The sequence below is a fragment of the Falco rusticolus genome, chromosome 8, assembly GCF_015220075.1.
Source record: "Falco rusticolus isolate bFalRus1 chromosome 8, bFalRus1.pri, whole genome shotgun sequence".
Lineage (NCBI taxonomy): Eukaryota > Metazoa > Chordata > Aves > Falconiformes > Falconidae > Falco > Falco rusticolus.
Window position 1 is genome coordinate 247,710 of NC_051194.1, and position 22,095 is coordinate 269,804.

General features: G+C 49.2%; 1 protein-coding gene across 8 annotated transcripts in view; it reads left to right on the plus strand.

Moving 5' to 3' along the window:
- ARHGAP26 (Rho GTPase activating protein 26) overlaps positions 1-22,095 on the plus strand; it is a 196,400-nt gene that overhangs the window by 97,688 nt on the left and 76,617 nt on the right. For 6 of the 8 annotated variants that reach the window (XM_037398570.1, XM_037398563.1, XM_037398567.1 and 3 more), the window contains 3 exons: positions 5,269-5,305; positions 13,283-13,348; positions 14,639-14,713. In XM_037398570.1, the coding sequence (XP_037254467.1) occupies positions 5,269-5,305; positions 13,283-13,348; positions 14,639-14,713 (178 nt within the window). The remainder of the gene's footprint in view (positions 1-5,268; positions 5,306-13,282; positions 13,349-14,638; positions 14,714-22,095) is intronic. The other 2 variants (XM_037398564.1, XM_037398566.1) reach the window with 2 other exon arrangements.

Here is a 22,095-nt window from a genome sequence, read left to right on the forward strand (position 1 = left end):
TAGTGAAGATATTTTGGCTCAGAAGATACATTCAAATGGGAATAATTAGTGAGAGCATGGTGTTAAAACAATTGCAGTGCTGCAGGGTAGTAGGGATTTGTCTCCAAGTTAATCACTAGCCCCAGTTTTGTAAGTTTTATAACTGAGCCTGTTCCCACATGTGGTGTGTGGGACACAGGCCCTTCACTTCTCAGCAAATAATTTCTTCTTTCAAATTTCCTACCCTTTGTCAGTGACTAATACTGAAAAGTGAAAAAAGCTTTTACTTTGAGAAGCTTCCTGGGTTTAGGTTGTATGTTAACAACAGGAAAATGGGGTGTGGGTGTGTGTATAAAAATATATGTGTTTTATGGTATTTTATCATCTGGCTCTGTGCTGGGGGATTTGCATGTCTGCCGAGCTACCTGCCTCTCCCCTTCCTGTTCTCAGCAAACCTTACATGTGCTGTCAGTTAAATGCTGTCACCCTGCAAGGTGTAGCCACGCTGGCCCTTTGCACAGGGCTGGCACAAGCTTCAGAGCCCCATGCTTTGGTGCTGCATCTCATGCTGAGCCCCAGCACCCAGTGCTCACCTGCACAGCATCCTGCAGCAAACCTTAGTGCAGCAATTGTGCACAGATGTGCAGGAGAGAGGATCTGGGGAGAGGGAAAAATATATCTGCCTCTCTCTTCAAATCTGGCACTTGGCAGTTGTTTGGAGGAGAGTTTTAGAAGAGGTTTCTGAAGGTTGTGTGCTCCCAGCCTGGTGTCCATCTCTCCTGGGACAGATGTAGCTGCAGCTGTGGGTCCACCCCAGACATGCCATTCCCCTGTGTCCTGTGCAGCCCCTGACAATGCCCGTCTACATGCCTGAGGTAGCTCAGAGGGCATTGCTAAGGAGATACTGCAACTGTTTCACAACTGGTTTGGTTCCTTAACACAACAAAGTGAGGTGTTTCCCTCTCCACAGGCTCATGGTCCCTTTGGTCCTGTGCCCTGGCAGAGCAGCTGTGCTGCTGTGCAGCCAGCACGGGTGGGCAGCCCTGAACCTGAGGAAGACTCTTCCAGCCAAAGGCTCTGCATGGTTGGCAGGTAGTTGGGATGGTTGCCTACGCTGGATTTGAGCACAGAGGAGGAGAAACAGCCATGGTCACCACGCTGGCTGCATCCACAGACCAGTGGTTCTGCCCAAGGACCATGAGCAGCAGTAGGCTTGGGCTGCCAGGAAGACTTGGAGGGTCAGGGGTGGCTTCACAGCTTCTGCTAGAAGAGCAGTTCTGTACAGAGAGCTTCAGAGATCTTTGTTGTCTCAACACAGGTCCAGCAACCCAGTAGCTCTGTGGATTACTGGAGGTCTTTTCAGCTGTGCTGAGTTTTTCTATATGCTGAGTTTTTTTGTTCTGGACTGGGTTGCAGTCACCAGGATCAGACAGCTTGGAGAGCACGCTGTGCATGGGGAGTGCCAGGGAGCCTAGGGCCTCCATTGCCTCCATCCCTTGTAGAAGTAATTGGATTTATAATTTTCTGTAGTGCTGTGAAGATGAATTGACAGTGTAACAGTGTGGTGGAGTTACAGGGAGGACAGTGCAGAGGAAGCATGTTCCTGTCTGAACAATCTGTAACTTTTTATCAGTAATCAATGGAGACTTGGGTATAAAGAATAGTAAGAACCTCTTTAAAATTCAGCACCCTTTCACAGGGAGGAAGGTTTGTTCATTGGCTGACTGACTTGCATATGAGGCTTAATCTCAAAATGTGTCCTTGAGTGTTAAGCCTTGCATATTATCAAAGCTATTTTGGAAAAAGTGGAATATTAATACCTGTAAAGCCAGGCTGGACAGGAACGTCCTTAGCCATGACAAGAGCCCGAGGGGTCTGTGTGGGCTGGGCCAGTCCAGTCTGGCTCCCCATAGGGCACATTTCTGACAGTGGGGCAGATGATGGCCCTTAGGTCACTGGAGGAGCTTTGCTCTTGGCCCTCTTATACAGTAGACCTTCCTTCAAACCTGGAAACTTTCTCTTACCCTAAAAATATCTCACCCTTCAAAAGGCTTGAGGCAGTATAGGAAAATAATTCCTTTTTAGAAGTAATGTTTTTCTTGGAAAAGGAAATTATATTACAGAATTGGAGCTTGGTTAAAACCCTGATGTTGTAGAGTGGTGTTAATGGATTAACACACTGACAATGGATAAAAGGTTTGTCCTTAATAAGATGGATGCAGGATGACAGTATCTCCTTGTTTTATGGTTGCATAGTTGACCTCTGCATGAAATTTCCTTTTCACTGTGTGCCTACTTCACAATTAATGGCATAAGCACATTGTTTTTCCTTGTCTGTCCTTTTCCTCTCTTTTAAAGAACAGTCTCTGATGATTAACAATCTCTGTACTGTTGAATGTAACCAAACTGAAAGAATGAATGTGCAGGCAGATGCGTTTTTTTCCTGTAGGTGAGTGCTGCACACTATAACTTGAGCTCCGTGACTGGTCCTTTAGGCCCAGGGAACAGAGAAAACCCTTGGGAGAAGGATAGCAGATCTGTACCAGGAAGCACATCAGGTGCCAGAGCAAGTGGCTGAAACCTGGGCTGACCCATAAGAATGGAAAATACTTTCATGTCCCAAGGACAGGATCTGGGGTGTGCTCAGCAAGGGCAGCAGCTGGGCTGGGACCGCAGCCCAGGGCAAAGCAGGGTGCTGATGGGGTGGGCCCCTGGGGTGGTAACCCAGTTGTAACTGGAGATCGAGGCTGTAGGAGCCAAGTCACCCTTGTATTGTGTATTGTGTTAGTCTGTACGTCTGGGGTGAACCAGGACAGAGTACAGGGTGGGAAGTCTGCGTGGGATCCTGAGGTAGGGCCATGCGTGTGCAAGCCTTTGAATAAGAGTTATCTGAAGGTGTGTCCCTGGTCCCCACAATGGGTCCTCAACGGAGGTACTGAAGTTGGTGAGGAAAAACTTCTTTAGGGAAGGTTGACTGCATAGCTGGGGCTACTAGGCAGCACCAGTGGCAGAGGAGCCTGCTGTTGGTTTCCTTTCCTCTTTTCACTTCTTTTATTTTCTTGATATAAACACTGTTCCTGAATGAAAATTTGCTTGCTGACTACAGCTGGTTTTGCTGCTGAATCATTCCTCAGTTTCCAGATGTGGGTTGATAGATTTTATCCTGCAAACAAAAATCTCTACTTGGACTTGCATTGCATAGCTAGATGCCCTAAGAGGGGGAGAGGGAGGTTGCTCCTTGGGAAGTGTTTCGGGAAGAGTGGGAGTTAGTGTGGAGGGGTGAGTCTCTGTCCAAACCCCCAGTTTTGGGGTACACTGTTACATCTGTGATTCCCTGAATGTGTCCTGGGGGGCAGAGCTGATGCAAGCTATCCCTCTGCCACCTGGCTGGTACCAGCACTGCTGTGGTCTTGTGGTGCGTGGCATCGAGGGAAAGGTCTCCCTCCATTAAAGTAAACCAGGAGACAAATGAACAAGGTTATTTCATTCTTTAATGCTGACTAAGTTCCCTCATTCAACTCACTGCCCCAGCTGGCACGTGCAGCTAGCGTGCTGGGTGAGAGCTGCTCACGTCTGCTTTGCTACCACAGAGATGCCCTTGGAGCTGCAGTTCAGTGGCTCTCCAAGGCTGGCACCATGGCCGATAGGCCAGGAGAACACAGGAATAGCCTGTATAGTGTGTGTTTTGATGACCTCCAAGAAAGGCATCTGTTTAGGTGGCCTAACAGTGATGTGCTATGTGACACATAGCCTTTTTGGGGTGGGGCAATTTGGGTAATGGGGATATTGAGCTGGTGTTGGAGCTCCCAGGGTGAATGCGGTGGCAAGGTCTGCTGTGGTCAGCAGTGTGCATGCCTGGCTGCAGCTGGCACCCATTCTTTGAGAACATTATACTGTCAGCTTCTGCTGGAGCTCTAGGGGAAAATCCCGACAGCAGGGATCCCACTGGAAGCACACAGGCCCTTGCGCCCAAGGGCAGCTTCTAAATCTCTGCCCTTAGTGTTAATGTCATTAACTGGGAGCCTGTGGTGGGAAAGATCGAGAAACACTTGCCTGCTTGATTGCAGGTCAGAGCCTCTCCTCCCCACTCCCCTTGGATGTGTCTGCTGTTGCTGCCTTGTGTGTTGCTATCAACATCGCCCTTGGAAACTTCCCTTTGCCGCTTGCTATTTCTGGAGGTAGCATGTGATTAAATCAGTTCCCTGTGGAAGGGGGCTCCCAGCTTTGTTTCCAGCAGAGGAAGGGTGTGCACACCGCTGGCTTTGTTTAGCAGCCTACACAAGCCTTTTTTCCCCTGTTTTAATGGATGCCGCCACACTCAGCTCCAGCTTCTGATACTGATGGAGTGCTGGTGTGTGTGTTTCTGTTGGGGCTCTGGCTTGATGAAGGATTATTTTAAAACATTTTACTCAGTTGAGCTAGAGAAATACAACCTGTCCGAAGGCTGATCTTCTTACAGCTGCAGTTTTAATAATGCTAGGCTTTCAAATCATCCTCAAACTGTGATTGAAACCTTCTACCATTGTTTTCTCCCTCTTTATTGTATCCAGTGGAACATTAATCTAAAGTAACCAAGCTGTAGTAATGATCAGGACAGGAGGAAGAGCACCAGTATTTGAAGACAGGAGAGTCTTGTGGTGAAGCCCCGGTGTTGACTCAGAGGGTGGCTGTGTCACGGGCAGTGCTGCATACATTGCCTCATTCTTCTGCATTTCGAGTCCTCTCTAAATTGACATTTCTTTTGCGCTCTTACTCTTCCCCCAACTCATTTATTCAGTCTGTAAGTACTTGTGAGTGAGGGTGGCTTTGTACTCCTTGCCTGAGTTGCACCTACCAGATGTTACTGCAATGCCTGTAAGATGTAAAGGGAATTGTCTGCTTTGCTCTAAGTTTATATTCTTTAAGGGCGTCTTTGAAAAGAGCATAGAGGCAAGGAACCATAGAACAGTTTGGGTTGGAAGGAACCTTTAAATTAGGTCATCTAGTCTGACCTCACCTTCGTCCTGTTTAAAAGCCCCTTTAGCTTCTGTTTTCACCTAGTCCATCCCGTTTGCATTCTCTCATTTTAAGAACTGTGCTAGTTGTTATTTTAATACAACTCCAAAGCTGTGGCAGCCTGGCATTTGGAATGCAGAAGGCTGTGGTGGTCTTTGGGGACCTTGCTGCTGGGGGAGGTCGAGGCAGGTCCTCCTGACAGCAGAGACCAGTCAGGGTGACACCAGATGTGTCAGCAGTCCCTTCCCAGGTGGAGCCAGTATCTTCATAAGACTTTCCTCTTGTGTTTTCCAGGTCTACAACTCGAACAAGGACAACCAAAGTGAAGGCAGTAAGTATTTCTTACCAAGCCAGACCCCGAGAAGGTGGCAGTGCTGTGTGGTGCGCAGACTTTGGTGGGTTAGCAGGAGATGCTGAGCCGCCGGTGCTGGGGACACTGGGCTGAAGTGTGCTCCCCTGGGCCAGGGGTGTGGGGTGACAGAGCTTGGCCTGGGGACCGCAGGGTGGCCCCAGGGAGGAGCTGTATCTGGCACCCAGCAGGGAGCTGGTGCAGAAACTTGGTGGTGGGACTTGGGGTCGTGGAGAGCAATGCCAAGAAGTTCTCTCAACATTTCAGGGTGCATCCCCTCCTGCCCGCCCTGCACCCAGGTGTCCCCAGACTGCAGCAGTGGTGCAGGGGTTGCTGGCATGCCCCTGGGCTGGCTCCTTTTGCTTGTCAGAGCCAACGAGTGCAGGTGGCATCTTGGGCCAACCAGCTCTCCTTTCTGGACCAGGACGTGAAGGATGAACATGCCTTTTCCAAAGGGAAACTGGAGTAAAAAATATAAAGAGTAAGGATGTCCTGCCTAATCAGGATTGTCAACAAGAGCCCCTAAAAATATAAAAGCTGGTTTTATTGTAGTTCAGGCAATCAAAGACTTGAGTCAAGAAAGCACTTGTTTTTCTTGCTAGAGGAGCAGTTGCACCTGGTCCTGGCTCTGTTTCAAAACCCTTAATTGAGCCATTTTCCAGTAGGTTTGAATTGCCATAATTGCAATACTCAAAACTCTGATCCCTTCCCTCCTTCCCCCAAAGTCATTGATCCACAGGAGCCCAGCCCAGGTTGATGGTTAATAAATCGTTCATTTTTATGCTGCCTCAGATAGGGCATTTTAATCTTGAGTAGAAGTATTTTTCTCACAATAATAGGTATAATTTGCACATGATGTTCCTCACACCCATTTTCAGCCCTTGCACAAAACAGTCTCTTCCTCCTGTCTGCTCTCTCCGTTGTGGCTTCTCCCTTCCCTGTTTGTCCTCATCATCAACTGTGCATCCATCTCATCCCATAGGTGTTAACTTCCTCGCAGTTAAATTGCTGTGCCTTATGCTCGTGAAGGATGGTATGGCTAATGCCCCAGCTGGGTATGAAGTCTGTGTAGAACAGCTCTGTCTTTTCTCCATTTTACAGAGGGGCAAAATGAGGGGTTTTTTGAGGCACAGAGAACAGTACTTGCTCAACTCTGTCCTACCCTGGCCATGAACTGTCACTGCTCTGCATGTTCCATGCACACAACCTCTGTCTCTGCCAGCAGAGTGTGTGGTGATTTGGCTCAAGAAACATGTTAAAATAACAGTCTTCTGAACTTTGGTGAGGGGTGATGCAAAACCAGGGAAAACCTTAGGGATGGGGGTGAGAGGCAGGATTGGTGAAGTAATGACAGCTTCAGAAAGAAGCACTTGTCAAACCATGACTTTGCCATCTTACATGCTGTAAGCCAGAAATCTTCACAGGGATGTGCCTTACACTGCATCATCCTGAAAAGTAATGGTGGTTCTTTAAAGATGGTAAGAGCTCAAGTCAAGTGTGTCCATGACTTTCCCAGGGTTATTTGTATTGTCTAATCCTGGTCTTTAGCTGCCAAGCTTGCAATGGATCCCAGGTCAGGGGTCCTAAATGCCTCTTCGGGGTTTCCTGAGGTGTGAGCTGTCTGGGCGATGGTGCTGCACCTGGGCTCTTCACTGCCAGGCTGTTTGTGTCCCCTGAGCCCCGGATGCTGCCTGTGGTTAGTTGTGCACAGCCTCATCAAGGGCCCACATTAGCAGGGGTGTGGGCAGGACCAGGCTGGCCTGCAGGCAGCATAGGGCTGCCTGCGGTGACCGCTGCTGGCATACAGACAGATTATTTTCCTGGGCTTAATCCGAGATGGGTATACGTGTTGGAGGGGAGCATCTCATTCTATCGGGCACTGGGCTGATGGGGTGATGCTCAGCCTGGAGGGTGGGCTGCAGCCCCGTGGTGCAGCCTGGCAGGACGTGCTGCAGCCCCTAGGCTGATCCCTAGCTGGATGCCCACGCTCGGGGTGCTGGAGGCTGGTGGCTTTGAGAAAGCCAGTATGTCCACTGGTTGGTGGCAGCTCCCACAGTTGCCTCCCATGTCGGTTCCTAGCCTGGCCCCGGGATGCCTGTGCTGCTTTGGAAAGTTGTTTGTTTCTTATGCTGGTAATGACTGCAACCCGCGCATCGGTCCTCCCTCTCCGAAGCAGCTCAGTGTTTGCCAAAGCGTAGTAAGACTGACAAAGACACCAAATGCCAAGTTTCTCCCTGTGTGTTTTCACCAGATGAGTACGACACTGGCGTTTAATCAGCTGAGGAGGCTTTGGCTAAGTTTCTTATCTTTTAGTACCTCTACCATTTTGATGGTCTGTCTTAAAAATGAGAACAATCCTCCTTGTCTGCTCTGTAGACTCTCCTCCCCCAGATTTGGGGAGTGTGCTGGGACCCTTGGCTGAAGGCTGCTTACATAGCAGTGCTTCGAAACTGTCTGGTGGCAATTATTTTCACATACGCCTCTGACTGGGACTGCCACTGGTATGTTCAGACATCTGACTCTGCTTTAGCTCTCATTAAAACCATGTCTGTAGTGAACCGCTTGTCTCACCAGCTACACTTAAAATTGATTCAGAGAGTGGCTTTTTGCCATGCAGTCCTTGTTACAGGAGCTTCCTATAAGGACACAAAATGAATGCAGTCCGGATGCAATTCCTGACTCTGAAAACCGATGTACCTCTGCTTCCTGTCTGTACTTATGATAGCCTGAAAGAAACTTGCAGTGCTATAGTGAGGTCTGCTTTTGGCCACTATCTATTTAATTTTACCGAGCTTTTGGGTTTTACATCCTGCTGTGTAGCCAGATGGCCATTGGCCTACAAGGTGATTTATCTTAATCTTCTTTGGGAGCTGGGAGGAAGCAGTGCCGAGTGGTGGGGGTAAGTGGGTGTCAGTGCACGGCTAGAGCCAGTTGAATTCAGATGCATTAGTTTGCAAACCAGGAGGACTTGCCCTGCTCTGTGGAAACAAATCCTCCAGGCCATTTGTGCCTATTGCATGGAAGAGCATAGAAGAACTCCTTTCGCTTCCCCTCCCCACCATTTCCCTCTCCTTTTTCTGTATCCACTTGATTCCCCATTAGTTTAGGACCTCATCGAAAGCTGTCTTTATTTGCATAAGCTTTTCCTAGACCTTGAGTCCCTTGACTGCCCTGTCTGGGTGGCCTGGCCTTTCCCAGCAATCTTCACTTCCCAATCTTGGCAGCTCACTGGTAGTTTGAGGCTTCAAGTAAGACTTGAAAACTCATTTCTCTCTGGTCTCTGGTTTTTGGTTTCTCCCTTTCTCTGTGGCTCTTAATTCCATAAAGTCTTTGAAAGAATTCATAATTACCGTGGCATTTCATTGCGTGGCAAAGCAGTGTGTGGTGGGGTGTGCAGAAGAGCTTGCTTTGACCTTGCATCGCCATGACTGACATGCACACAGCTGGAGTCAGCAAGGTTGCCTGAGGCTGAACAGAGCTGATTCAGTCGTCTTACCCCCTTACTGATGCTCTGATATGCCATATCAGCATGAAGTAAATGAATGGATTAAATAGATTAATGGATTAAATAGAAATAATCTACTAGGCAGAATAGAACAGGATGAGACCAGCTCAGTAGCACTAGAAATATGATGCTACATGAAGGTCAGATAAGTACATGTGTGTATGCAACAGCTGTAATACAAGCGGTGTGTATCACCTTTGCTCATGTACAATATTTCTCTTGATACTACAGTATGAATACTGCATCTCAGTTGTGCACTGAAATGCTGCTCTTGTATGAAGAGCCTGTGACATGTCTTGGCCTGGAGCTTTGTTTCATGTCTTTCCCCTGGGGAATGAGAGCTTCAGGGGAGGGGAATAGCAGGAGGCAGGGCTGTAGCCTTTGCCCCTGCAGCAGGTTTGAATGCATGAACAGAGGAGAATAATTGCCTCTAATAATAAAAGAGTTTGTAAATCCGCTCCCTGTTAAGACTGAGAGGCTGTTTTAAACATAGAGGATGGGAATTAGGGATGCCTGCTGTGAAGAGAGGAGAAGCATGTTGGCCATGCTTTTCTGTGGCAGCTCCCAGAGTTCGCTTTTCCCTGCTGCCTTCCCTCTCTGTTTCTTGACCCCTGCTGTTAGCAAGAGGCAGCTCCACAATGACTTAAATCCATCTGAGCCTAGGCTGTGGGTCCTGTCCCTCCTGTACACACATTCCTGCCTCTGCTTTGCTGCAGTGGCAGCTCTCATCGAGGTCAGCTGGCTGAAGGCTTGGGTTTGGTGGCATTTTTGATTGTGCAGGTTTTTTCTTTTTTTGCTTTGTTTTGTTAATCGTGCTGAACCCCCTTGCTGCACTAGTCCTGCTGTCAGGGCGCAGAGGAGAGCAGGGACAAGGAGGGGGCTGTAAGGGACCAGGCTTGGTCTGGCTGAAGCTGCTGGGACTGCAGACCCTGCCTTTTCTGTGGGCACACTCAAAAGGCGTTGCTCTCCCCCGCCCCAAAAGACCATTGGTTGCCCCTTCCTTTCTCCTCGCTTCCTGACCTGCAGCCGCTATCAAGCAGACACTAAGTGGGGTCTAAGCTGCTGAACCAGAGCTCAGGCTGTGCTGCTGGGGCGCATGGAGCAAGTGCAAAGTCTGGACAGCAGTAGGTACAACTCCCACTTTGGTCTGTGCTGTTGCTGAGCTGAAACATAGGGTAAATGAATGAGATAGAGAAGCTGCTTCTGTGAGAGGGAAAATCAAGCTTTTACAATACTCACTAAAAGTTAAATTTAAGGATGAATAAAGGCACTTTGAATATTTAATCAGGTATTATTTCTGGATATAACTACTGCAAATAAATCCCTGACCTTTCCTGATCCAGAGCTCAGCAATGAGTGGAAGAGCTTATTCATCTAGTTAGGAGGATTATGCTTGGTCACTTCCATCTAGGAGGACTGCTTGGTTTCTTACCTCTGCTATTGCTGAGTGCTGTGGAAAGGTGCAGCCCTAGCCTCCTGCTCAGTGGTGGCGTGGTGGGGTCTGCAAGGGGAGGGCGTGCATTTGGAGGTGTCTTCTGCTCAAGTTCAAGCATGCAAGGGGCTGGGGGAAAACTGCTGATTGACGGAATGGGTTGGTACTTAAAGTATGTGGCAGAGAGCCTGAAATGGTGATCTGCGTTGGCTGGATAACACCATGCAGGGATACCAAAAGATCAGGGTTATGGCCGGTACTAAGCTAAGGCCAGTAAGGCCTACTGAGCTGGGTTTGTCTGTACAAAAAGGTTTCTGCACTATGGTTTCTTGCTTCTCCAGTACCCTTGTGCTTGTGTTTATCAGCGATTTGGGGTAGGGTAGGCTGTGCCCCACTGATTGACAGTACATTGTTTTAATGGTTTTAAAATAAAAGAGGGTAGATTAGATTAGATGTTAGGAGGAAATTCTTTACCATGAGCGTGGCAAGGTGCTGGCATGGGCTGCCCAGAGCAGCTGTGGGTACCCCATCCCTGGCAGTGCTCAAAGGCCAGGCTGGACAGGGCTTGGGGCACCCTAGGCCAGTGGGAGGTGCCCCTGCTTCTGACAGGGGGTTGGAACTGGATGATCTTTAAGGTCGCTTCAACACAAACTGTTCTATGATTCTATGATCCATGCCTGGAGTGTGGTTGGGAGCAGTGGTGGAAAGCCCTCCAGGTGCCTAGCAAAGGGCCCTGGAGCTTCTGGGTATTTGCACATCCTATGGCAGAGGCATCCTGTAACTTGTGTCCTTATGTTGGCTCGGCACTTCAGTGTGCTTGCCCAGAAAAATATAGTAGAGCTGTTTTACTGTCTCACTGTTTCAGGTTCTTGTGCCATTTATCAAACAAGAAACACCACCAGCAGAGATCTCAAAACAAGTGGTTAGTAAGGGACTGCACCATGCAAACCATAGGCAGCCAGTGAGCTGGCAGCTTTTCATGGAACAGCAGTGAATCTGTGTTTAAATAGATGATGTGAGCAGGGGGAATGCAAAGGAGTAACACTGCATGTGCCTTGCTGTGAGGACACTGCCAGCCCTGGGCTCTGATCCCTTCGTGCTGTGCTCTTGATAAAATGCAGTTTTCCTCAAGTCTGTGCAGACATAAGGTCATCTGCTTTTAAGCTAATGCTACACCTTTTCTGCCTTCCGGAGTTCAACCTTAAACCGCTCAGCCATGCTGTGAAGTCCCATGTCAGGCATGGCCAGGAAGATCCCACACCTCACACGTGGAGTGGAGCGGCTTGTGGCTCTGCCTTGCTTCTCCCATCTGTGGGGTTGGATGGCGGTGGGGCAGATGCATCCCTGCCAGTTTGAGGGCCAGCTGAGTTGAAAGGGTTTAGCCTGAGGTAGCATGAAGGAGGTGGGTGGGCTGTGTGCCCTGCCTCCCATATCCTCTGCCTGGGGTGCTCATCTCAGCCCTGCAGCCTGGGCTGACTTTACACACCCTTCTCTGTGGGGCTTCTGCCATATGAAAGGTTTCCGAAACCTTTATGTAGGGAGGAAGTTATTTTCCTTAACAAATAACTGTCTGCAGGCAGTGTTTTCCACGCAGTGGTGGAAAACTGACTAAGGGATGAATCCCTCCAGCAGGTATTTGGATCCATGTATTAGTAATTCCTTGAAGTTAAATGTGAAAACCTGTGATGGCATGAGTTAATTGAGTTTTACATTCCGTTAACTCAAATGTTTTAGATCTTACTCTCAAGCAGAGTCAGCTGCCTTCAGGACATCCTAATTTGCACCAAATAAATATTTCATTTGTGCTAATAAAAGAAGGGGCTGTTCTTGAACTGTGCACATCTGTATAGAGTGAGTGTAAATGGGATGTAACATGTAGTGTTCACAAGACAATATTGTTTAGCTGAGCTATTGCAGTGCTGGGGGAGCTGGAGTGTCTGCCTCAAGCTTAGTGCAGGCAGGGTGCAAGTGTTGGCTGGGGGCTGGTGTTGGTGCTGGCTGGCTCCCCAGGGACAGGTCCCCCACTCCCGCTGGGCACAGGAAAGTCTTCAGGCAGAGTTTTGGCCCAAAATTCATTCCCATCTCCCAGTCCTCATTACTCTCGTGCTGCCACATGCTATTGGCCCTGTCTGTGTTAGGTTTTTACCCTCGTGCTTTCAACTTTCTTTTGATTTCTTTACTTCATTTTCCTTCACAGTTGCTGCTCAGTTATCTCCTGCTTCTCTCTTCCACTTCTTTCCCTGTTATCCTTTTAGCGTAATTTTTCAATGCTCTAATCTGTCTTATAGCTTGTCCTTGAAAAAAACTGCACTTGTACAAAACCCCCTGAAAAGCCCCAAGAAGAAATGCAAGGCACCAAAGGCTCCTGCCTTGCCATCCAGGCAGAGCCTGGGAGGTCAGTTGCATACCCCAGCTATGCAGGTGGTCCCCAGCGTGGGGTGATGGAGATGGCCTCGAGATGAAGGCATCTCTCCAGCATATAGATGGCTTAGTTAGCGGAGTGGCAAGCTGAAAGGATTTCTAGGAATTAGCTGGAACTCATCAAGCAAGCTGCCTCATGTGCCATTTTCAAGGATTTGTGTCAAAAATAGATATGCTTTCCTTTTTTTTTTTTTTTTTTTTTTTTTCTCCAGGCAACCTGTTGTCAGCTTTCCAGACAACGGTCTCTTTGGGTTATCTCACCTTCATCCTAAGCTAATATTTTGACCAACTGCATATGTAACTGCCTGACAGAGCTCGGGGCTCTGCTGCTTGGCGGGTATGGGAGGTGCCTGTTCAGAGGGATGCAGAGGCTGAAATGGACTAGCGTTCAGTGCTTGCCTGAGTGACATCTGGTGCAAGCTACTGTATTGATACCTTCCCACCCTGAACACCTAATTTATCTCCTTCTTCCCCGCCTCATTTGAGCAGTGATACAGTATTGCTGTGAATGTCAGCTACAACTGCAGGATGAACATTGTGCTCAGCGTGAAGCTGTCCCTCTGCTAGGTATTTACCACTTCTCTCTTCTCTTCCCTTTCAGCTGCCCAGTTGGATAATATTGGCTTCAGCATTATCAAGAAATGCATACATGCTGTCGAAACAAGAGGTAGAGCAGTTCACCAGATGATCTTGTTTTGGGGGACAGCCTTGTAGCTGTTTGTAGTGGAGCAATTGCTTATCTGCTCTTTTCATGAACAAAAATGATTCATTAACCCTTGGAGACCCACACCAGATAAACCCTGTCATATGCTCAGGCAGGTGCCTTTGCTGAGACACACGTTTGCCCTGTGGCCGGAGCTAGCAGGGGCTAAGCAAACATCAAGGGCAGAGTTAGGAGATAAAGCACTAGATACCCAAAATGGGGGAAGGGACCAGAGCCGGGGACTTCTTTTGAGCATCCCTTCATGTGGTACTGCTGCAAAGCATGTCCTCCCATGTGGGGTAGCAGATAGATGAGCATTGCAATCCTTCCCCTAAACCCTTGCAAAGACTATTTATATACAGACGGGCTATCTTGTGAGCGCCTGAGCCCCTCACAGTGAAGTATGGGTCTCATTTGCACATAGTTTCTGATAGTGCTGGTGCCTCTACTTATATGAATAGATAAGATAGAGGCCTCACAGGAAACTTTCAGCTGAGTAGAGCTCTGAGCTGGCTGTATTTCTGCCCGTGTTCTTTCATGGGGGTCTTCTTCCTGCACATAGGCATCGTAATACGCTGTGGGCTATTCAAATATGACATTTTCCCCTATAATGCTGGAAGCAATGCAGAGCTGCTGTCAAGAGCAAAGGAACACCTGGAGGCAAATTAAAAAGAAAAAACCCCAAACAAACAAACAAACAAAAAACCCCAAACAAATGGCCAGATGAGACCAAACAAGGCAAGAGTGTGGTTCCTGGGGAGAGCTCCAGCCTGGGAGGTGTGGCTTACCCAGCCTGGGCTGCTGCAGTGGTAAGGGGCTTCTGTCACTGCATCCCTTGACTGCTCTCTGCCCTAGCAAGTAATTTGGTTCAAGGCCTTGTTATTCCTTGTATGAAGAACACACAAAAAGGCTTAGACCTCAACCTAAAGAACTTGGCGCAGTAAAATTTTCCCAAATTGCCCCTGTGTTGTATGTTAAGCTCAGATCCTTCACAGTGCAGCTTTAACTCCCTTGCTGACTGTGCAGTGGTGGAAAGGTGTTCTTAGATCTTTTATTCCTGAGCTAATTGGGGGTAATACTTTTAATCAATATGTGAAAGCCTTGACATCAAAACAAAATTTTACCTTCCTCTATAATTTTGTATGTAGTTGGTGAGAGGGCTCAATTATTTTTTGTTTTAGAGAAGCCAAAGAAATGAAATAAATGTTAGTAGCTCTCATGACATTCTCATAATAAGCTCTTTATTTTCCCTAGGGATCAATGAGCAAGGGCTGTACCGAATTGTTGGAGTAAACTCTAGAGTTCAAAAGCTGTTGAGTATATTAATGGGTAAGTATCTATCTTATGCTTTGTTAAAGGCAACTAGACTGTGCTGCTTTGAAGTCTTGCCAGCTGAGAATGGGGGCTCTTGGTGGGGTACCTAATCGTGGTGAATGTGCTTTTAGGACCACATGCTGTTAGGGGCCGGGAGGTCCCAGGGCACCACTGGCAGGTTGCTAAGGTAGGACTCACTCAGGACATTGCTTTAAAAGGTCTTCTGGTGCAGTCACTGGTGTCCTGCTCACATGTGCTATGAATTTTGGCAGCCTTCCCAAATGCAAACTAAAATCTTCAAAGAAGTAGCTGAAAGCTTTAGTTTGTAATCTCATACCTGCCACGTTGTTCCCAGAATACTTTTTCTCTTGCGTGTTGCATGCAGCCTGTGGCTCTTCTTACTTTTCCCTTGGACCTTCTTGTGCCTGTTTTGACATGGTCCTGCCCAGACCTTTCAAGCATGTGTTTCCCTCAGGCCTGAGGCATTGGGTCTTGTGGTTCTGGGTGCTTGGGAAGAGACGAGGTGTTGGGTCTACATGGTAGAGCTTGGTGTTGACATTGTGGGGCTACTCTGAGCACTGGCTCCGATGTGCACCTACCCTGTGTCTGCCTGGCAGCCCTCAGAAACCTCTCCTCACCTCTGAAATGATACAATGGCAAGAGAGGGGTGGTGGTGTTCGCTACTAGTGCCTTTGTGCTCGGAACCAGCATTCCTGTGGGCCCAATCTAAGCACTGAAACGTGTAGGAGCAAACAGGTCTCGTGACTGTCAGTGAGCTGGTAGTTGTTGCTGGTGCAGGTCTGGGACTGCTATGGCTGACTTTTCCTGGCACAGTTCCTTGGTGATGGTGTTGGGTTTCCATTGCCCCATGGCCCTGCAAAGCCTTATGGTGGGTCTAGCTTGTTGGTCTGCATGGGAGCATCTGTAGCCTGAGTCCCAGTCCGGCTTCCGTGTCAGCTATAGCCCAGGGGTTATGCTTGACCCAAAAAGAAATGTGGGCCATCCCCTCTTCACTGCCTTCCCACGCCTTGGCCCCTCCAGCAGAACCTCCCATTCTCCCAGTGCCCTTGTCCGTGGTCCAGGCTGGTGCTGAGGTTTGTTACGGTTGTGTGTGTGACTTAACCATTATTCCATCCCCTGAAGTAGTAGGCAGCATTTCCATCCCACAGCTGCAGCCCTGTGGCAGTCTGCCCATCCAGACATGCATGAGACACAAATTTGAAGAACTGTTTTGAGAAAACATGCTTGGGTTGGAGCAGCGGCAGCTGCCCTCTGCCAGTCCTGTCTAATGCTTCTCAGACTTGGCAAAACCATGTATGAAATAGGTGTAGTAATGAGGAAAGAAATGCTTAATAATTTGTTAGTGCCCTTGGGAATGTGTTCGTTACTCCTTGGGGTAAATGAGTGACATTTGTCTTCTTCCTCTTCCCATTCACTTATTATCGTTCCTTTGCAACATGACTTCCTTTTCCTTGCGTTCACAAAACACTAGTGCTCCTTTCCCTGCGTATTTCTCCTTGGAAAAAGTTTTAATCTGTTGTGTCTCACTTTCAGCATCTTTCCTTCTTTTTCCAATTCCCCCTTCTTTTCCCACCGTTATGATGTTCACTGAGCAAAGCTCGCGGTAGCTGTTACAGTTGTCAGTGTTAACCTATGCAAAATTGATAATCTGGGGATAATTGGCAAACAGAAGGGTAAGGCTCTAAATCAGAGACTGACGCAAGGGGACCTCTCTGCACCGGTTTTGCTCTGGCATTTGGAAAGTTTTCTGCAGTCACAAGAGCTGGTGACTGACTCTTATTAGTACAAGTTTGGCGTAGGTTCTGGGGCATGTGAATATGTCCTGCTAGCCACCCCAGTACAGCAGATAAGGCAGGGCTGTCTCATGGCACACGCGTTTGGCACTATTGCGTCAGGGCATCGGTTGAAGAGCATTGCTGCCCACCGATAAAAATAGGCTGGGGATTGGGTGCCCCACGGCACAGCAGGTCTGACACACCAGGTCCTCTGCTTATACTTTTCATGCCAGTGCGCATCATCTCGCAAGCTAGTGGACCAGGGGCTCCTGTTACCTTCTCGCAAGGGTGGTCTCAGGCTGTGTCAGTTCTGGGTTGAGGCAGCAGAACTGTGACAGCTGGAAAAACTTGCTTGGTTTAAGAACTCTCCGGAGCTGGGAGGGATTCAAAGTTTTGGACACCATCCAGCATCCATTATGTTCTGTGCAACTGAAGCCACTCAGCTCTCGACCTCGTGTCTCATAATGCAGTGATATATCGGTGGTTTTTCTTTGTCCTGGCATGTCTTCCTCAGCTGGTGATGCTGGGAGCCCCATTAGAGGCGAGAGCATGCCAGCGGCTGCTGCTCAGGCAGCCTGGTGGGTGCTGAAAGTGGGACCCACTTCGGGGATCTCCTGTGCCATCCATCACCAGGATGGTTTGCAAACCTCTGAGTCCACCTTTCTCCAAATCGTGGGCAATTAAATCACCTTTGACGATCCCAGCATTCAGGCTGTCTGTGAAGTCAAATGGCAATGTGTCCATTGTCAAATCCCCTTCTGTTCTCGGCTGCCCCTGAGGCTCTGACGTCCTGTTGGTGCCGTCACCACTCTGCTGGAACACTCGTGTTTGGATCCAGCCCTCGTGTACAGAGGAGCCAAGTTGTGCTTACAACTTCAGGTTTCCCTTATATTTAGAAATGAATGTGGGCAGCGTTCTTGATTCAGATACAGTTTAAATGGCAAAAAGATCAAGTTTCCCTGAGCAGTGGCAGGTGTCAGTGACACTGTTGGGAGGGTCTTTGGCAAGAGGTGTCTCTGCAGGAGGTCGGCACTGCGCTCGGCGGACTGTGGAGCACAGGCTGCCTGTGTGCAGCGGACAGGTCAGGGACTGCGCAGGGCAGAACAGCTTGTCTTTGTCTAAACCGAGGTGAAGCAGGGAGGGGTGCCTGACCCAGGGCTTGTGGGAGGCAGGCCACCAGTGCTGGAGCACGCTGCCTTTCCCTAGCCTTCACCATTGCCATGCACTGTCAAAATGAGGAAAAAACACAACAAACAAACAAACTTCTGTCAGTCAGAGCTCCCATGAAAAGCTTTATTGTAGAAGTGTGTGTGCGCAGGACAGTGATGAAACCTGCAGATTCGCTGCTGGAACTTGGCACTGAGTGGGGTGTTACAGTGTCTGATGTGCTCTTCTTGCTGCTTCCCAGAGTGAGCTGTGAGGGCTGATGCATGTGGCTTCTCGTGGCCCCCCACTGCCATGCCCTATGGCTGTTTTGGAAATTTCTTGAGCCACCCAGGTATGGGTGAGAATTATGGCTGGGTGACGAGGTGGTACCCCAGATGGTTCCCCTTGCCATGGAGAAATTGGTAAGGAATTGGAACCAGCTGTCTTATGGCAGCAGCTTCCTCCATCCCCAGGAGTAGATGGAGAAGTTCCTTAGAAAGGGCTTTAGGCGGTGGCTGTGCAGATGGGCTGTGTGGCTGCTGGGGCCAGTGTGGGCAGCTGCCTCTGGGAGCATCCCCAGCATTGCACACGAATGTCTTGCTGTGGTTCCGTCATGGCTGCAGGTTTGGGGGTGTCTGGTCAGCCTGGACTTCCCTCCTGCCCACCGCCCTGCCATGCCACGGCCAGCCCCATTTCCTGCTCTGTGACACCTGTCCCGTCACCTGGGGTCTGCAGGAATGAATGCACGAAGGTGAACAGGACCCCTGTTCCCCTCCACTGCCTTTGCTGCCGTTTGTCTCCAGGAAGAAAAAAACCCCAGTAAAACTAATTTTTGGGGAATGGATTCCTCCCACTCCTGAATTTCTGTGTAGATCCTGCTATAAAAAAACCCCAAGCACGTTCTGATTTCTTCTTGATATAGATCTGGAGTGTTGCAGCTCTCTTCACTGAAGTATCCCCTGTGTGAGTCTGTAAGTGATAACCTCCTTTGGTCTTGCAGCCCAGGGAGAGCTGGGAAATGCTGTCCTGTGTGGCACCTGTGACCACGCGGGAGTTAACAGGAACAGGGTGATGCCACAGTGGCTGGCAGTGCCATGGGGTGTGCAAAGTACTTTCTTCAGTCTCTGCCGGAATAAAAGGCCTGGGGAAATTAATTTTCTGCTCCTTTTCCCCATACCCTTTTACTTCTGCCTTTTCCATATCTGCTGAGGGACATCAGATCAGTTATTTACAGCAATAAGCAACTTCAGGGTTAACAATGACTTTGGCCCTGGGTGCTTTCACAGGCCCCAGTGCACATTCACACCAGTCCACAAGGGACTGTGTCCTTGTTCGAAGGAAGGCGGGAGTTCGCTGTGGTGATGGCTGCAGGCATCTCTAGCTGGGGGGACAGATGCTACATCTGTAACCTACAAAGCTAACTTTTTGCAGACTCATAAATTTGAAGGTCAAGGGGAACTGATGATCTGCTCTGAGCCTTTTCGTCAGCCTGACTGCAGAATTTCACTTAGTGTTTCATGAGTCGTGCCTGTAAACTCCTGGATGAGCTTTTGATGAGGCATCCAGTCTTGAGTTGTTTGTTCAACTGCAGTGAAGGCCTTGCTGTTAAAAGTTGTGGGTTTGGTTTTTTTTTTTAAAGGAGGGGTTTTTGTTGTTTTTGGGGCTTTTTTATTTTTATTATTCCAAGCTTATCTTTGTGAAAATTGCTATCTTAAAAATGTAGTGCAATAGGAAGTTGCCTTGGCATTGGTGAAGAAGGATAGTGCTCGTTTGTATGATTGCTGTGAGAGACATGTGATCTTTGTGTGAATATACATTTCTTAAATGTTTGCTGTTTCAAGTGCTCCTCTTGATTATTTTTTTTTTAATTAAAATAAACCCTTTGCCCTAAGGGAAAGCCTAACTCTTATTCAGTGCTTTCTTTTAATTAGTTTTAGAATTACACTATGCTTACCTATTGCTTTAAATTTCAAAAGCACTTTATATATGTCTCAGAAAAGACAAATGCCCGCTGAGCTGAATCTGTAGGACCAGATGGCATCGGCAGCTTTATCTAGTGTCAGGCTTGGCCTTAGTCATGGTGAGTGCCTCTCTGTGCCTGCTCCTGCTCTCCAGGGATGCTTGGCATGTCTGTGTCACTGAAAGCACCCGCAGCTGTGTCTCCCGGGGTCCCCACAGAGGTTCCCAGGGATTTTGGTGGAAGCAGGATCCGTGTTGTGTTTCCAGGTCCTGCTCACCCGGAGTTCGGTGCACTGCAAGCCTTCAGCTCTGAAGCAGCTGAGAGATGGCAGGACCAAGTTAGCAAAGAGCATTCATGAAGCAGCATCCAAGCAGGAGAGAAGCAACGTGCTTACACCTGCAAATGGGGCACATTCATGCCCTGCTCCTCCCTCCTCCCCAGCTGCGACAGGTGCAGTGCTCCTCTCTTCTGGATGGAGCAGTCACCATCTTTAGCCTTGGTACTCAGCACCTCAGCACTGTGCATGAGGTATCCACAGCCGGGCCACTTAATGCTGATCTGATGGTGGCTTTCGAGATGACTGGCTGTAATTATCAGCAAAGATTCAATAATAAATGCTATTTGTGTTGGCGCCTGCTAGGGGTGGGTGTGCAGATGGCAGTGGTAACTGAGGAGCTCACCCAGTGCAGGCAGCTTGGCTCCAGCCCCCGTGGTGTGGGGTCCCAGCATGGGTGGTGGTGCTGAAGAAGTGAGCAGTCGCTGCTTCCTGGGGGCTCTTGTTGTTGAAGCATCAAGGTGTTTTGACAGAAATCTGTAAAAATCACACCTTATTGAACTCACTGTGGAACTTTGTGTGAACCAGTCTGTCTTCCTGACCTGGGGTAATGGTTTGCAGAAAACTGGGAGAAGCAGAAAGCTGCAGATTCCTGTGAGCATGGTTTGTGGGCGGCTGGCTCAGATCTGCCTTGGGAGGCCTGAACAGGCTGCTAGGCTGGAGCTCCCTTTTACACTGTCCAGAACAGCTGCATGGGTTTTTTTATTTCTTTAATGGAATTTTTAAAAGGAAGGATAGGAGGGGAAAAAGTATAGAAAGGAAGGAAAAGGCCCTGGAGGAGATGGAGAAAAGTATGCTGCAGTATTTGACAATAAAAACCGAGGCACTTGGAGGCTCCCTGGCCCCAGATGCTCACAGTGCACAGAGCTGGAAACTGGAGGGTGGGAGAGCAGCTCCACAGTTCTTGTGGGACCTGCGAGGCGGTGCTGTGAATCCCTGGGCAGAGATGGGCGTGGGGTAAGGGCAGGCAGTGCCTGGGTGCCAAACCCCCTCGGCACAAGCACCAAGAGTGTGGTGGGGCACAGGGCTGGTGCACATGCCGTTACGAGCCGTGGGACTAGATTTCCTCTGGGCACAGTGGCATCACAGCTGTGCAGGTGCCTGGTTCCCATGGAGCAGTGCCAGGGGCTGGCGGTGCAGTGCAGTGGTGCTGAGCTGGTCCCAGGCCCCTTGTGCTGGAACAGCGGCCAGGCAAGCTGCTCTCCTGGGAGGCTGCTGATGCCAGCTACCAGGAAGGACTGGTTGAGCCTGTGTGTGGTGGTACCACACTGCCCTCAGACCCGCTGTGTGCCCTGGTGTGCCGGTTTGTCCAGTGCTGGGATGGACATGCTCCAGGGGCTGCCCTGGGAGCCATGTCACTTCCCTCTGCCCGGCTCTGGGAGAGTGTCTTGTGGCTTTAGGATGCTCCCGCCTGACTCCTCTAGGGCCTCATTGCAAAGTTTGCATCAGGCCATTACAAAGTGTGACCCAGTGTCCCAGAGCCAAGTTGTGCTGCAAAAAGCAGCTGTTGTCTGGGAAGTGCAAACCCGTGTTTCTCTGTAGACCCTGGTACAGCCCACCCTGCAGCCCTTCTGTGCTGGCTACTGCAGGGAGTGGCCTGGGGACTGGCTCAGCTGGGAGCTGGGCTGATGGGAGCTGTGTTTGGAGAGCTTCCCAGGCACATTGGTGCTCTGTGGGGCTGGAGGGATCTCTTCCTGGTACGTGGTTCAGAAAACAACTCCAAGGCTGTGGGGTGGGAGTGATCCCAGCAGCATTGTCAGACAGTAACTGGGGGGTTCAGCCACACTGGAGAGCTCAGCGGGAGCCTGGATGCAGCGTTTTCTCGGTATCAGCAGGTAGAGGGTCTCTGTGCCTGGGGCTGGGACCTGGCAAGCATAGCCGACATAAGCATCACATAATGTAGTTTGTGCCTCTCTTGTGTATCTTTTGCTGTTGACTTGTCAAAGCCAAAGCTATCAGGAGAAACTAGTTACTGCCAGAAAGTGTTTTGAAGATCCATTCATGTTTTTATCTTAAGGCAGCTATGGAGGGACAGGAATCTAAATCCTGGAGGGGCAGGCGGAGCAGGGGAGTGGCTCGGACCTTGCCTCTGCCCAATGGTGGGAACAAGGACCTGGGAAGAAGTGTCCTTGAAAGACGGTAGTGCAGAAGTGTGTGCACA